At 41.7% G+C, this 15,713-nt stretch overlaps 1 protein-coding gene across 1 annotated transcript in view; it reads left to right on the forward strand.

Annotated features, from left to right (window-relative positions):
• Window positions 1-2,038: 2,038 nt before the first annotated feature.
• LAPTM4B (lysosomal protein transmembrane 4 beta) overlaps window positions 2,039-15,713 on the forward strand; it is a 58,653-nt gene continuing 44,978 nt past the window's right edge. The window contains 2 exon segments of the mRNA XM_052703309.1: window positions 2,039-2,144; window positions 2,147-2,298. Coding sequence (XP_052559269.1) covers window positions 2,054-2,144; window positions 2,147-2,298 — 243 coding nt within the window. The 5' untranslated portion in view covers window positions 2,039-2,053.

Consider the following 15,713-nt stretch of genomic DNA (forward strand, 5'->3'; position numbering starts at 1 on the left):
AGTGGCATTACCTGCCACCATTCTGCTGCTGGGCATAAGAACAGATGTGGTGGATTCACAGCCATCTCTGTGGGAAGAACTTGTTGTTTGTGAAGGACACAATGACTTGAACTACAAGGACTGTGGTTATGAGTCTATCGCTGGGGTAATGCGTGGGCTCTGAAACAAATCAGTAAAAACATCTAGTAGGAAGCGTCCCTGCCTAGAGCAGGGGGTTGGAACTACATGACCTTAAGAGTCTCTTCCAACCCAAACCATTCCATGATTCTATGATCAAGCTTTGCATATTTGCAAAACCCTCAATTTCTGATGAATTTCTCACTTAACAGACAGATGACTGTGTAATTTCAAGGCCTTTAAAGGTATGTGTGGCAGCACAGGAGGATTTCCCAATGGCTGCACAGCCTCGCTGCTAGCAGAGCAGTGTGTGGCACAGGGGCTTTGTGAGCTGTTTTATCAGTCCCAGAACGAGGACATCAAACTGATGCCAAGTGCTGTGTCCTCCAAAAACTGCTGCTTGATGTTGGTATCCTGCCAGCCAGGCCTCCTTCCAGGGAACTCACCCAGAGCCAAGGCAGAAAAGCAAATTCTCCACTGGATGAAGTTTTTGCAGAGAGAGCTCTATGCTCAATTTGTAGATGTCACATTGTCTTATCAAAACCCATTTACCTGTGAGAAAAATGTCTTGCTGTGCATCAGAGCACTGTAAACCTCATATTGTAACCTGTGTTGTGGTTACCCCCACTTCTACCACTTTGCATCTTTTTGCTTTCACTCAGTTTGCAGCAGTGTCTTTGCTGCTGCAGGGGCTGTGAGCAGGGGTTGGTTAGTGGGGTCCATGTGCTAATTGTCTAATCTCCTGAAACTCATTCAAAAGTCGAGGGTCCAGAAAGGAGACATTGCTTTATTCTGCATAGGGAAATCCCCACAAATCAGGCATGCTGACTCTTCATACTGGCTTCTACTTAAAGTCAAAAACTTTTAGAATACACCTATCTAATACATAAGTCACACTACCTATTACATATTCATAAGAACACATAAGAACAAGATTACATAAATACATCTGAATCTTCTGAACTTGTCTGGGGGTTTTGGTGGTCATTTATGGAGTGTCCCACTTACTTTATCCATATTTGAGCACAGGCTTTCTAAAGACACACAGTCTTTTCTAATTGGTTTCTGCCTTGGATTTGTGCCCCTATCTCAAGGATGTCTGTTCTTGTTGCTCTTATTTATTAAAGTCTTGAAGTCCTGAAGAGGAACACCCAGTATGTTTATCACAGATAAGCAGAACTTAAAGCAGAATTTCAACCTTGAGCAAATGCCTCAGCCAGACAAACATGTCAAATAATCAGTTTTGAGACACCAGCTGAAACTTACTGGGTGTCCCAGCCAAGGACTATCTGTGCTTCAAGGCAGGGACTAAAACTTCTGTCTGCAAAGCATCTATCATGCCACACAAACAGAAGTAGAAAGGAGCAGACTGGACTCCATTATTTCCCTAGGCTCCGCCTATGAGCTGGGTGTGTGATGTAAGGACAACATTGGGCAGGCTGTGGTGGCACTGGGCTCGGCCAGACCAGTGTGCTACTCATATCGTGCTGCACATGACCAGACCATTTCACACCTGTTTCTGTCTCTTCCCCCTTTCCTCCTTCTCAGTCTCCACCCTCTAAAAACGAAGGTTATGTAAAGTTCTTACTTAAAGGAATTTTAGTCCAGTTTACTACAGTGGTGTTATGAGTAGGGATGAGGCGCAGTCAGGAATGTTCCTCTGTGCCAAGTTAGCTTTTATCTGGGAGTCACTGTTGGGTGCAGATATCCGTCTGTAATGAAGAAGAGCCCCGAAGCAACCATATAGGGCAGAATCAGAGTACTTTCCAGGGTTGTATTTTGACAATACACTGCGCGATTTGGTAGGCAGCCAAAACAGATGTCAGAAAATAACGTTTAGGGTCGGGATAGGCGTGCAGAGCTCCCGGCAGAACATTCTGCAGCATTTCACGGAGGGAACGACGCCGGTTCCTCCGAGGAGCCTCCAGGGGCTGCGATGACCTCTCAGGCACCGCCCCAGCCCCCTCCCGCAGCCGCTGCCGCGGGTCCCGCCCGCCGGGAGGGGCGGTCCCGGCCAGACCCAGCACCGCCCCGCGGAGCAGCGCGGCGAGAGGCGAGGAGCGCGGAGCCCCGAGAGCCGCGGAGATGCTGAACTCGCCCTGGGCGCGTTTCTATTCCAACAGCTGCTGCCTCTGCTGCCATGTCCGCACCGGCACAATCATCCTCGGCGTCTGGTACCTGGTAAGTGGCCCCGCCGTGCCCGCGTCCGCCTCGTGGGCCGGCACGGTTGCGCTTCCACCACTGCATGTGTGTGGGGGGAAAGCCCTCTCCCCGTTACCGGCACCGTGGCGTCGGGTGAGCTTTGGTGCTTCTTCGCCGCACCCTTTAACGCGCGCGCAGGCTGGTGGTGAGCCTCTGCTCTGGGAAATAAAATCCGTGTGTATTTAGGGTCCGGGGGGGGGAGCAAGGCTGTCGATAGAGAGCACGGCAGGTTCGCCGGGGTCTCAGACAAGGAGCTGAGTTCATATCTACACCCCGAGTTGGGGGAGAAGGTGTGAGAGGTGGGGCCTCCGCTGTGGGGGCTTCTCCCGCTCCCGCCCCCGGCTCAGCCGGGCGCTCTGGGGCCGGCTGTGGAGCCTGCCCGAAGTGTGCTCTGAGAATCTGGTTCTGTCCCCTCTGGTCGCTGCTTCCTGAGGAAGTCGGTGTCAGAGAAGTGCTGGTCGTTGGCGCTTGGTCTGCCTGGGGCTGAATGCTGCGGGCATCAGGTGCCAGGAAAGCTATAGGAAGAGAGTGAGGAATTGACCCTTGGGGCACAGCTTTTAATGGATGGGTCACCACCATCCATCCAAGAAATGGCTGGACACAGCTATCCTGCCAGGCTCAGGAGAAGGCGTGCTGAGCCCACAGCTCCTCTCCCACCACTGAAAATCTTTTCTCAATCCCTTGGGTAGCATTGACAGGAAAGCCGCTTTCCCAGAGCCAGCCCTGCTGTAGTTGCGGCGTTTTGCAGGCGCGTCATGGCAATAAAGAGCCGTTCATCGCTCTAGGTTACTTAGATGCGCTTCAGCCTCTTTCTCCTTCCCTGTTTCTTGGTACAACACATCCATCTCCATCAGATGCCAAGGCCACCCAGAGCTGTTTGCCAAGTGTCATTTTTCAAGTGGCTGCAGACGGAAGCGGCTGAGACCCAGGCTTGTTTGCTAACTGCTGAAATTCCCTTCAGAAGGAAGTGAGAAGCACAGGGCTGTTCTCCATGGTAGGACAGCTCATTAAATAAATTCAGTCAGCTTCATTGAAAGGCTGGGTTGACGTTTATGTCCCAGAAATCATATAAAATACCCTATGTCCTATAAAATGCATATTTCACTGTTTTAGAAAATGGTACATCAGCTGAGCTATTTCTTGCTCCTGATAAATAGCTAAATGAAATATCCACAGACTGTGGTATCTGTAGTAATTGCAGCATTGAAAAGATGCCCTTTTTGCCCAGCTACAACTGTTTCAATAAGTTTGACAGTGTCCTGAAAGCCTCTGAGTGTTTCTTGCAGGATGCTTATTATTACTTTCTGCCTTCAGCTGAATGAAACCTACTCACGTCAGTTCCATGAAGACAGGGACACTGCTTTTTTGCTTTTCAGTGGGCCTAAAAATATTTGAGGAAGAGGGAATTAAGTGAGTCCATTGGTCTTAGATACAAAGAAATGCCTGAGAGGTCTTTAGACTTCATTCAGTACTGTGAACTAATGTTTAAAAGCCAGCGCCCCACTTTCACATGCCATTTTTCTGCAAAATCTGTTTTAAAATACTCTTCTGTAACTATCAGTGCTTTCCTGATTTATACCTCTTCCTGATTTGCTTCTTTTTCTTTCATAATTTTTTCAGAGCATGCATCTGAATGACTTCAAATTGACACTAACTGATAACATCCCAGTGTGCACATTGCTTTCTGCCCCTTCTCCTCTTTCACAAATGTTTTTATATTTGAGGTAGACTGCTATGAACAGAATTTGTGATGTATGTTGAGAAGAAGCACTAAACCTTTTTGCTAGTTTACCACGTTAGGAGGTGAATAAGGGGTAATTCCCCAGGTAAATGCTGCCCTGGTGTCAAAGTCCGGTTTACAAAGCCATACAAGAAAATACTGTTTTATTCCAGAAAATCAGCTGCAGTTTGATACCATACACATAAAAATCAATGCCAGCCTGGTGGTAATTTTTTCTCTGCATTCATTTTGGTTGCTTTACTCCAAACCACAAATGAGCTATGAGCATAAAGTCAGAAATTAAAATCCTTTGATTTTTGTCGCCACACCAATATGTATTCTCTATGCTGTTTGCCTCTGAGAAACTGCTTGTGGAAATGTGCTGTCTGAGAAATGAATTCAGGAAAGGAATCCTCCTAGAGAAGAAAAAAATTTCTTGTGGCTTTTTCACACCTTGCTACCTATGGAGTGTAATTCTTTTTAGGTCTCTGACTATGAATACAATGATTCAATAGTGCAAGCATCAATAGTACAAGAAAAAAACAGCAGCTTGTAAGTTTTGGTGGATTTTTAACACAGTGTTTTCACACACAGAGAAGATCTTGAGTTAGGATAATTTCAGGTGGTAAAATTTCATGTCTGAGTAAATGTGGAAGAAAACAGTCCATGTCTCTGGGATGATGTCTTGGCTCTTTGGTTTTAATTGGGATCCTACAAATAGAGGATGGCAAGGAGAGCTGAGTGCAGATGGAATCATCAGGGCTGTCTGGTGAGAGCACTTTCCATCACAGATGAGGGAAGGAGTACTGCGTGCATTTTTAACACATGCATCCTGCAGTCACAAACACTATTAATGATCTCGTGTCAATAGTTAGGAAAGAAATATTTAACTTTGGTTTATATTAGAACATAGTGGATCTCTGAATGCCAAGGTTTCTATGATTATTGTGTTTCAGTAGCTTCTTGGTATAGCCATAGTCTTCTTGGTATCATGTCTAGACTAATACAATACAGCATTACATGATACTACACTACACACCATGCACCATGCCATATATGTACTATCACAGAGCACTGAGTTACTTCAATGTAAAACATATAACGTAAAGGATGGAGCAGCCAAGTAATAGCCAGAGAAGATCTATGTCTTGTAGGGCTGCAGGATGCCCTGCACTTCAGGAAATGCTGTGCTGTGCTGGGGAGAAGAACTTCAGGTGTGCTGCAATACTGAATTTAAATAAGATATTCATAAAAGCTGTCTGGGAGCAATACCTATTTCAAAATCTGGGGAACCAGTTCAGTTCAGATGACTGTTATCTTTATTTTTCATTCCACTGACACAAACTTTATGCTTCTTAGTAACCTATCAAACATAAGGATAGAAGTAATTATGCAGAAGATTTTTGGGCACAAGGGCTGTAAAAGTGTCATACTGAGGGGAAAGAAGGAAAATGAGAATGTCGCCTCCAGTAGCTGAGTTCTGATCCAGATGTTTGTATCAGCACGCTGTTCAAAGCCTCTGAAATGAGGCAGCTTTAGTTCTGAACTCCCCTGGCACTGGTGTCCAAGGGAGAGCTGTCATTTTGGTTAGCTCCAAGTGATCCATTGCGTATTGGTGAGTCAGAACACCATCCCCTTTGGCAACAGCATTTATACACAGAGCATGTTGTCTTCCTGAGTGTATAGACTCCTTTCTTTACATGTGAAAAAAATATATAAAAAAGAAGAAACAGTGTCAGATGTTCTGATAGTGTCGCGGAAGGATTTTCCGCTAGCTTGATGCACAGCAATGGTGCTTTGCGCACACCCGGTGTCTTCGCTGGCACCATCTGGGACAACAGCAATTATCTTCAGTTGAGTTGTGGAGGGGAAAGATGAAACATTTAGGAAAAAACATCGAAGAAGGATAAAAAGAAAAGGAAAAGAAACAACTTTGAAAGAAGGGGCGCTGCCTTTGGTGCTGCGCAGCAGGTCGGGGCGGCCCGGAGCCCTGGGGCTGCCTCGGGAGCTGTCCAGCACTGCAGGAGCTGAACCGCTGCTCCGCGCCGCCTCCGGGGCCCTGCGAGGGAGCCTAAAAATAACATCTAATGGAAGAGCAAGAACCTTTAATAACTGCGAGTTATTCAGATTGCTGAAGCACCCTCTGAAGGACATGTGGGGAGAATATAAATAGAGCAAGCCTAGGTTTTTAGCCAGGGTGGCTTCGACGTTTGAGCTGCTATTTGTGGAAGGCTCAGGATGGATTGCTAGTCGTGATGTCTCAGTGCTGGATTTTTTTCTTTGAGCACACAGTTTAATGGTTTCTAGTTTTCTAATAAAGGGATTGCATATCCTAATGGATGAAATAATGTACCGATAGTAGCCTTTTTATTCTGCAAATCAAAAGAAAAGTACTGCGATACCCTCATTGTGCAATGGGTTTACAGATTGAACATTCTGCTGAGATTATTAGAGTGCACTTGAGCTGATGTAAAAAAAAAAAAAAAAATTAAAAATCAAGGTATATATTTTGTGACTAGGTTGCATTTATTCCCTTTTCCTTTCCAAGGCCTGTGCAAAACTGCGTGTATGGTGATGTGCTTAAATACCATTTAGAAGATTACTGAAATCTAGGCTCATTTGGCAGGGAGCAGAGATCAGCATTGACTGTGAATGTAAACAAAATATATCTACACCAAGGTCCTCTAAGCTAGTCTGTCCCCACACTTGCAATCTTTAAACAGTCTAGAACTGCTCACATCAGCAAGGAGCTGTAAGTACATGTCACTTGAACAGGATGAAAATGCCCTTTCAAGGAAGATGAAATGTAATACTAATAAGTTATTGTTTTCAAATTTCCAAGAATTTGAAAAAGAAAAAAAAAAAAAGAATTGAAAGTGGGAAAGGAGAAAAATTGCACCATTAGAAAGCCTGATATTCAAGGTAGTAGGGAACTTTGTTATCCTAGGGCCAGGTTGTGGAATTTGCATGAATACAGGTTTTATGTCTTAAGTTTTACTTAGAAATTCAGACTTGTTTATTTTTATATGGAATTAAATCTGTTAACAACACGAGATCTCCGACTTTATCTGTGTACTAATGATAACACTGATGCTCTTGTTCCTTCATACAAGCCAATGCCGCTTCTCGTGTAGTGGCAGTGTGATATTGCTGGGATATTGTGTCAGGTTACCCTGCAGGCACTGCTGCCTTTACCACCTCCTCTAACAGTACTGGTGGCACAGTCTTGCAGAATGGAGCTCGCTGGTTTACCAGGTGATTGCAATTCTGTAGCCCAGAGCCTGGCAGTACATTCACAGGGCAGAGCTGCTGTTGCCCCAGGGTGATGCCATTGACATGAGTAATTCTCATCCCTTATCAGGAGATGCAGTATCATCAGCAGGTGAGAGTTCTTCACTGACAGGTGAAGGGGGCATCAAATGGCTCAAGATGCCCAATTCTTGTAGTGGAAATGATTTCAGTGACTGAATATTTATGTTTCAAGTTCCTTATCTAAAAAAACGTTGATATCTTTTTTTCTTGCCTTTACTACCTTTCATAAAATAAACACTGAAATCTTAGGGAAAACAAATAGTAATATTCCCCAAATAATTTATGAAAACTTCCTACTTTGTGTGCATGCCTGTTCTTGAGGACAGTAGAGAGGAAAAATGGAATTCTTTATGAATAAAGAAACATGTTGAATATCCAACTGACACTGAAATCAGTGTATTTACTCTTAGAGTGAATCACATCAATTTCATTATCTTATTCAAGTTGAGTATGAAGCATATTAGCAATCTGGTACCTAAATACCTACTCATGACTTGCACAGTATTTTCTTAGGAAACTGAAAACATATGTCTGCATTTAAGATATGAATAAAGCCCAGCACTGATCATCAGTTCAAATAAGACATGTCTGTTCTGGAGGACTGTTTATATTTCAGTTGTATCTTATATAAAGAGACAGTTTAGAATAATGTAATTGCTAACTGATTTAAGAACGTGCTCTGGAGAACTCCTTAAATAAATATACAATATACAATTCCAGGCTGCTTTCTACTAGGCAGGACCTTATCCCAATTCATTCAGGACCTCTTCAGTTAAATTACAAAAGAAAGTCCAAACTGTGAGAAATGTATGTTGTACAAACAATAGAACAACTTGCAAAGACCCTAATTGCTCACCTGTGGGTGACCAAATTAATCCATGAACAGGCCAGAAAGTTTACCTGAAAAAAGGATGGATTCATGGTACCTGATATACTGCATTACCCATGTTTCTGTTCTGAGTGAAAATAACCAATAATTTTGTGTGTTTGCTGTGTTGCACAAGGAGCAGAAACAGCATTTTGTCAGTCTTCCCTTGACTTTGTCACACATCAGTGTGTTTATTAATGTTTCTGTTTTTAAACACTTTTTAAGGCACTGGAGGGCTAAAATTCTCTGTAAGCATCTCTTGGACAGGCCATGCATTTACTGAGCAGTTTATTAGCCTTTAACACAGCAGAGGGATTTCTGAGCACTTCTTTAAGCTCTAATCACCTTGCGTGTGCAGGTTTTCTTATATCTCCAAATACCACAGTAGGATTTTTCCCAGAGGGAATGAATTATTGCAACCAGAGCTGATAATCTGCATCAGTTGTCCAGGATAATGACACAGCTGTTTTTTCCAATTAAGAATTTCAGAAAATGAAAAGTTTTGTGAACAGCTGTCTTCCTCCTGTAAGAAAACAGATGGTTTTAAGAGGAATTAAATTTACATAAATGCTCATTAAGGGAAAGATGTGCTAAGAGTACAGTACTCTATTTTTGTTTTTTAAGCATGTAATACAAAAATCATGAAAGTAGTTACAGAAAGGACAGGAAGTATTACATTAATCAAGCAAAATGTGTTTAGAAGTTCCGTTGAAAGTTAATATTTCCTAGTGAGTACACATTGCACTTTGTAAACTGACCGTTGATTAGACTGACATCAGTGAAAATGCAATTAGTCTTATATATTCCTGGATGTGGAACGGATGTTGCAAAATAGCCAGGAATTAATTTCCTCTATTACCTTTTTCTTGTCTCATGTTCTTGTGATTTGACTGTCATGATTTGACTGCAAAACTATGGAAGATCAAAGTGGCCAGGGCCTGAAAATGCACATGCAAGTTATTGTGGTGCTCTGCAGCTGAACTTGAGGTTCAAAGCCCCAAATCTCTGAAGAGCAGAGTAGGAAGCAAAGAGCAATGGACATTGCTGAAGGTGCTCCTGGTCCATCTAAGGCACTGAACCTGCCAGCAAGGCATCACTGAGGAAGCAATTTGGACTTGAGCCTACTGCACTGTTCTGGACCTCCTCTGGGTCTTCTCTCTTTCATATGTCTGCAGTCAGCTCCTTCTCCTGTGATCTTAGTCCTCTGGCTTTCAAAGTGCTGTGGCTGTTTTTCACTTCATTCCTGACTTGTGCTGAGCAAGGTCTTGTTCCATCAGGAGATACGTTAATCTACTTAATACAGACAGGACAAATGTTTTTGGCAGAAACAGAAGTTTGTAGGAGATTTTCGCCTTGTGGAGGTGCATTTTCCAGCCATCAAACAGGAGTGCCCAGGCAGATTGAATAAATGTCATTATGTTGTAGTAATTATCTATGATGTACCATTCTTTGGTGTGTGCCCTCTTCTTCCTTATGAACCCAAACTGATGCCTTAGAGTTTATGTGACTTGTGTATGATGTGTATGTTTCTGTATGATTGTACTTTCCCAGTGTTAGGTAGAAGGTTTCAGTGGTCATTTCCAGAACCTTGAACAGATAGAGTTTCGACTTTCTTTAAATACAATGTGAAAGTAATAAAGAATCCACCAATAAATTTACATATAAATACCTTATTCCTTTAAACCACAAAAGGACTAAGATTAAGTATATAACAAATTAAACTCTATCTTTAGGGAGACAGAAATCTCTAGTGTGCATCATGTACTGTCTATCCATCTATTTTTCCTTTTGTAAATTTAGTCATTACCATATTTCATTAGTGACAGGCCTCTTGTGGTTTGGGTTTGAGGTCTGGCAGGCAGCAGTAGTTGAGTCACTTTTATAGAAGAGTGCTGATAAATTATGCTGGACTTCCTATATCAATTTAATCAACACAGAATTTGAAATGCAATGCTTATTGTCATTATAATAATAGAAGTTGAGATTGTATATAAAGTCTGATTAAAATACTTTTATGCAGATTTCTATTGTATAATGTCTTTAATATGCACTCTGTACTAGACTCGTTTGAGCTTGCTGGGATCATTCTTCGACTTTTTATGAATAATATGAAAAAATAAGAAACTAAGCAACAGGAATTGCAGACTCTACCCTAACTTTTCCCGATTAAAGGGAGACTTCATTGCTATTTCTAGTCTGACTGATGTTCTCCCAGTGTCAGTGCAGCATTTCAGATAGCAGTCAGAAATGTACTTTAAGAAACCACATAGGGAAATAAGAATGACTTGTGCAAGGAAGACATTTTATTTCGTTCTCCTACTATTTTAGGTTCAGGCAATAATCTGAAGTTTATATTTTGTTTTTAAGATGCCTTGGAATATATCTGAGAGCATACATTTCCTGAAAAAGCCTCTCAATTTCTCTGTATTCCTCCTAATATCTTCAATAATAACGTCTGTTAACAAATTTCACTCAAAGGGGTGAAGGATTTCCTTTCAACCCAACTTTACTTGGCCATGTTTCTGTTTCCCTTCAGGCTGTTACATTTGGTGAAAAGCCAGACAAGTATGACTGAGTTTCCTTCCTTGAACCATTAATTTCTTTGTGCATTGCTAATATAACTGCAGCTTTTCTCTGCCCCTTGAACTGGAGAGTTGATATACTTCAATTAGCATGAGACAGAAAACTCACATAGCGGAAAGAAGATGGAGAAGTATCTGCTCTGTTAGTCAGAATTGTCCTGCTCTGCCATTTCCCAGGAGTTCAGACCACAGTGTGGCAAATGCTCAGATGTAGCTTCTGGCTCCTTGGTGCCCTGGGAGGGAAGACGATTGAACCATTTCCATGAGATCCGTAATGAAGCTGCTCACATACCAATCCTCTTTTCTTCTTGCATCTTTTGACTGCTCCCTACAGTAGTCAGACATCCACAAAGTCTTAATTTGTGGGAAGGCAAAGGCAGAAGGAGAAAATTAAAGATTATCGAGGTAGCCTACCTAGACATTTTCTATACATTCTTTCTCTAATGCTAAAACTGACTTCAGATATCCAACTATTTAAAATGTTTACAGACCTGGTTTTGGTTTAGATTCAAGATGCAAGAAAGATGTGGGTTTTGTTTTCTTTTTTGTTGTTTTTTTTTTTTCCCTCTCCAGACAATGAGCATTATCATGTTTTGCTTTCTAATAGTTCTATGTCCTTCTTATACTGTGGTGCCCAGAATGGCACTCAGTGCTTGAGGTGAGGCCGCACCAGTTGCAGAGTGGAAGCACAGAGAAGAGGGGGAAAGAGACACAGAATTAAAAGCGTATGTACCTCTTTCACCACATGGACTGTGTGAAGATATGTACATGCATGGTTTCAGCTATAAATTGAATTCTCAGTATAAATAAAGCTAGTTTTCTTACCTTTTCCTATAAATATTAGGAATTCTTTTCACTGCATGGCAAGTCTTTGGAGAAGTCTGGTGGAATATTTGTAGAGCTGACCCTATGGGGTTCAATAAAAACATTGGTGTATTTTTAATGCAATGTGTTAAAATAAGCTTAATATTTTCCCTCCTAAATTCCTTTATCAGAGCAACCGTAAGCTGGATGAACTCACTGCAACTCCTGGCAACTCTTTTAGTGTTTACAGTCATCTGTGTCATTCACTGGCTTGAATGTTTCTCCATTTGCCTGAGTTTGGTATTGGTAAAAGATCTGCATGGACAGTATGCTTTTAGAAGCTACTGTTTTAATTTTAGATAAGCAGAGATAAATATCGTGCAACCCACAGCTCTGTGAGAGGTCTGAAATTATAACAGTTATCATTTCTTCATCACCTGCTGATACAGTGTTGATGCAGTGATACTCCTCTCTCTTCTCTGCATTTTATCTCCATGGATCACTTCTCATCTTGGGAACAAACAATGTGGAAGGGAAGACAACTAACTCATTGGTGGCAGAGGTCTCTAAGTTTAGCATGTTACGTAGTTTCCAAACTCTGGATGCTGGCAGTGGCAAACATGGGGTTGCTTCATTGCGTCTTAAAACACTGCATGTTCCCTCTAGCAGACTTGCCTCATGTCATACACAAGCTGCTGTTTCTTTATCACTGTACAGATGGGAGCAGTAACAGTGGCTGGCAGTGTGATCCTACTCTCAGCACCTGCTGTCCTGCTCCCTCTTGCCTGCGTGCAGTCTCTCACACAGTTGTTGATATTTAATTTTGTCTTCCACTCAGATTTGAAATTGTTTTGTAAGACCAGAAAGAAAAATCCATGTATTGCTCCAATATTTGGACTAGCTGTCTCCTCCAGAATAACCTCCGTTATTCTCCTTTCGCTACATATACTGGAATCTCTACAAAACAGAGGATTTGTCTTCCTTCCCAGTGATGAAGAAGTCGCAGTGGAGCTGTCAGGGCCAACAAGGCCTCTTACTGCCCCTGGGGTTCCTCTCCCATCACTATTGGTAGAGCTATGGCTATAACCTGTTGGTCATAGTTCTGACCTGACAGTGGAAAATCTTGCATTTTGTGCTTACCACCAAACCCCACTTTGCTGCATGTTCATGAATGTGTTTCTGAGTCCATAAAACGAGAGCAACATGTCCCATCAAAGAATTACAGGGTTTAGTTGCTTGTTGAAACATTGCACAATTAAAATACTTTCTAAATACTGTTCATTAGTTGTTACTTTATTTGTTGCTGAAAGAATGTAAAGCCTTTTGAAGGAAATCTTGGCCTTATTGAGAAAGCAGCAAAACCTCCTTTGCTTTCCTAGAACAGATTTCAACTTTCATACCAACCACCTATGTCAACAGGGATTCACTTTATGCTCTTTGCTTTGATTAAGTGTCCTTGGAAGATGCAACATCAGTAAGTTTTTAGACATATTAAACATACGCATTAAAGCATTATTCAAAATTCAGTGGTTGCTTCACATTCAAAACAAAAGAAAATCCCCAACAAATGCAACACACCCAGCTGTGCGCACCTTTCTTTTCTTGAGAAAGAGGTTGAGCAAATAAATACTTGGTGTATTTCACTTCCATTGCTGACAGCATGGTTGGAAGGTGCTCAAAGATCATTATGAAGACCAGAATATAAAAACCTGATAGATCAGAAAAGTGATGCATTGGAATGATTCCTCTGACTGCACTAGGCTTTAGCTCAGACAAACACATCCTGTGTCTCTACGCAGACTTAAAGACTATGCTGACCAACACGTAATCTGAATCTGGGCATATCCACATGGAGAAAGCAGAGTGCCTAGGTCAGTATTTCACAAATCTTCCTGTCTGTGTCTGCACAAAAGATTGGCATGCCTTTAAAATAGCAACACGATATACATTTATAGTTTCTGATTGCTTGCTTATTTTGAGTACTCTCCTTAAGTAACATCTATATATTACTATCATCTGTCCTCTGGTTTTCCACAAACGAGTATAAAGCAATAACTGCTTTGCAATATAAAGTTATATATAATGCTAACATTTGAGAAGGTCTGTAGATTAATTTGAATCTTAATGGTCATCTGACCTGCCTTGGACGCCAACCAAGAATAGAAAGACAAGACAAGACCATGGCAACAGCATTCCCAACACAAAGCTGTCTTAACTGTTCTGTGACAGAATGCAGCATGGAGGATTCCTAAACCCCTCTAGATGATCTCTTCTACTGTCTGATTGCTCAGCAGGTTGCATAACCTACATTCCCTCTTGCTGTAATTTAAATCTGTTACTTTACCCATCTCCCAGTAGATGTGGAGAAGTTTATTGCTTCCTTTCACTTGTCTTTCTCTCTTCACTAGACTAAGCATTCTCAGCTTCTCCCTGCTAGTCACGACTTTTAGACATTTAATCATCCTCTGCTCTCTTGCAGGAGCCCCCTCAGGGTTTTTATCAGTATGTTTCTGAAGGACTTTGAACTAGGCCCTTCCTGCAGAGTCCCAGTAGAGGACAAGTAGGAGAATAACTTGCACATCTGATGCCTACAGTGCTGCCCACTGTCATGCTGCTCATGGGATGGTGCTGAGTCACGTTCAGTTTGTTCATTGCTGCACTCAGCACTTTGTTCCAAGGAACTGCTACCTACTCAGTTATCTCTCCTCTTGTACTTTGGCAGTTGTTTGTCACAAATGTGAAAGTGAAGCTCTATCCTTGTTGCCAATGAACTGTGCTCTCTATTTGACTTCTGCTGTAGTTGGCTGAAGTCCTTACAGCCTGGCATTGACTGCAAACTGAAGAAAGATAGAGTGCACAAGTTACTTGAAATACCAAGTATTTCAACAATACTGGAGAACCTTATTCAGTAGATCTTTTGTGAATCTTTGAGAGCTATGCTTTTATTACAGTTGTCCTGCTGGCTATGCACTCATCTCCTGCACTTTTGAGCTAGACCAGCTTTTCCCAGCTCACTAATGAGAATCTCATCATGTCAGAAGGACTGCTAAAATTCAAAGAGATGATATCTACTGCTTTTCGCCTGTTCACAAAACCATTAGGCTGTAAAGAAGGTAAATAGGATGAATTAATATAGCTTATAATTGACAAACCCATGAAGAATACTGTTTATGACCATACAAATTTTAAGTGACATCAAGAACACCACTTCACTGGCTGTTTTGGGGTTTATTTTATTCTTGAATCACACATTCTGGGCAGAATTTTTTTAATGGCCTTTTTGTTTTGTGAAGGTATAAACTGTGCTTGCTTTTTCCTACCTTGTGACCCTACTCTGTTAATAATTTTTCAAAGAGCATTGCTAACAACTCCGATATCAGCTAAACTCAACAGAATTTGCCCATCAAAAAGCATTTATCTTTACTAAGAAATTCTCTAGCCTGTTCATGTCTTCCTATTATAGCCTGTGTTCTTACACCTTTTTGTTGCTGTTAGGAACCTGTGATCAGATTGGGATGACTTCAAAGTGAAAACCAATGCAATAAAAATCCATCTTTTCCAGCACACTCCATTATCAGCCTTCTTTTCTTTCCTGTTCATCAGTTATCTTTTTACTTTTGTAAAATAATTTTTTAGACAGGCAGTGTTATTTCATACTGAGTAATCTTCTTTGCAATTAGTCCGCATCATTTCAAAGTGATATAAACGTTTTGTTCAAATTAGCTTTAAAACAGAGCTCTTCCCTCCCTTTACATTCCTCTCATACCCAGTTACTGACTATGTGTTTCTACTGAATTTTTTGATCAATACTATATTCTTGCATTTAACTCATCATGTTTCATACACCAATTCTTCCTGGGTGTGAATTTCTCTGGGCGTGAATTTTCTCTGGGCAGCCTGGTCTGGTGGTTGGTGACCCTGCACATTGCAGGAGGGTTGAAACTAGATGGTCATTGTGGTCTTTTTCAACCCAGGCCATTCTGTGATTCTATGATTTTATGATTCTGTTATGAATTTCCTGCTATACCTTGTGCCTCAAGATGTTCATCAGGCATTGGGTTCATGCTGCCACCTACTCCCATCCTGCTAAGGCCTTCTGATCTAACAG

The sequence above is a fragment of the Tympanuchus pallidicinctus genome, unplaced genomic scaffold (genome assembly GCF_026119805.1).
Source record: "Tympanuchus pallidicinctus isolate F22 unplaced genomic scaffold, pur_lepc_1.0 scaffold5, whole genome shotgun sequence".
Classification (NCBI taxonomy): Eukaryota; Metazoa; Chordata; class Aves; order Galliformes; family Phasianidae; genus Tympanuchus; species Tympanuchus pallidicinctus.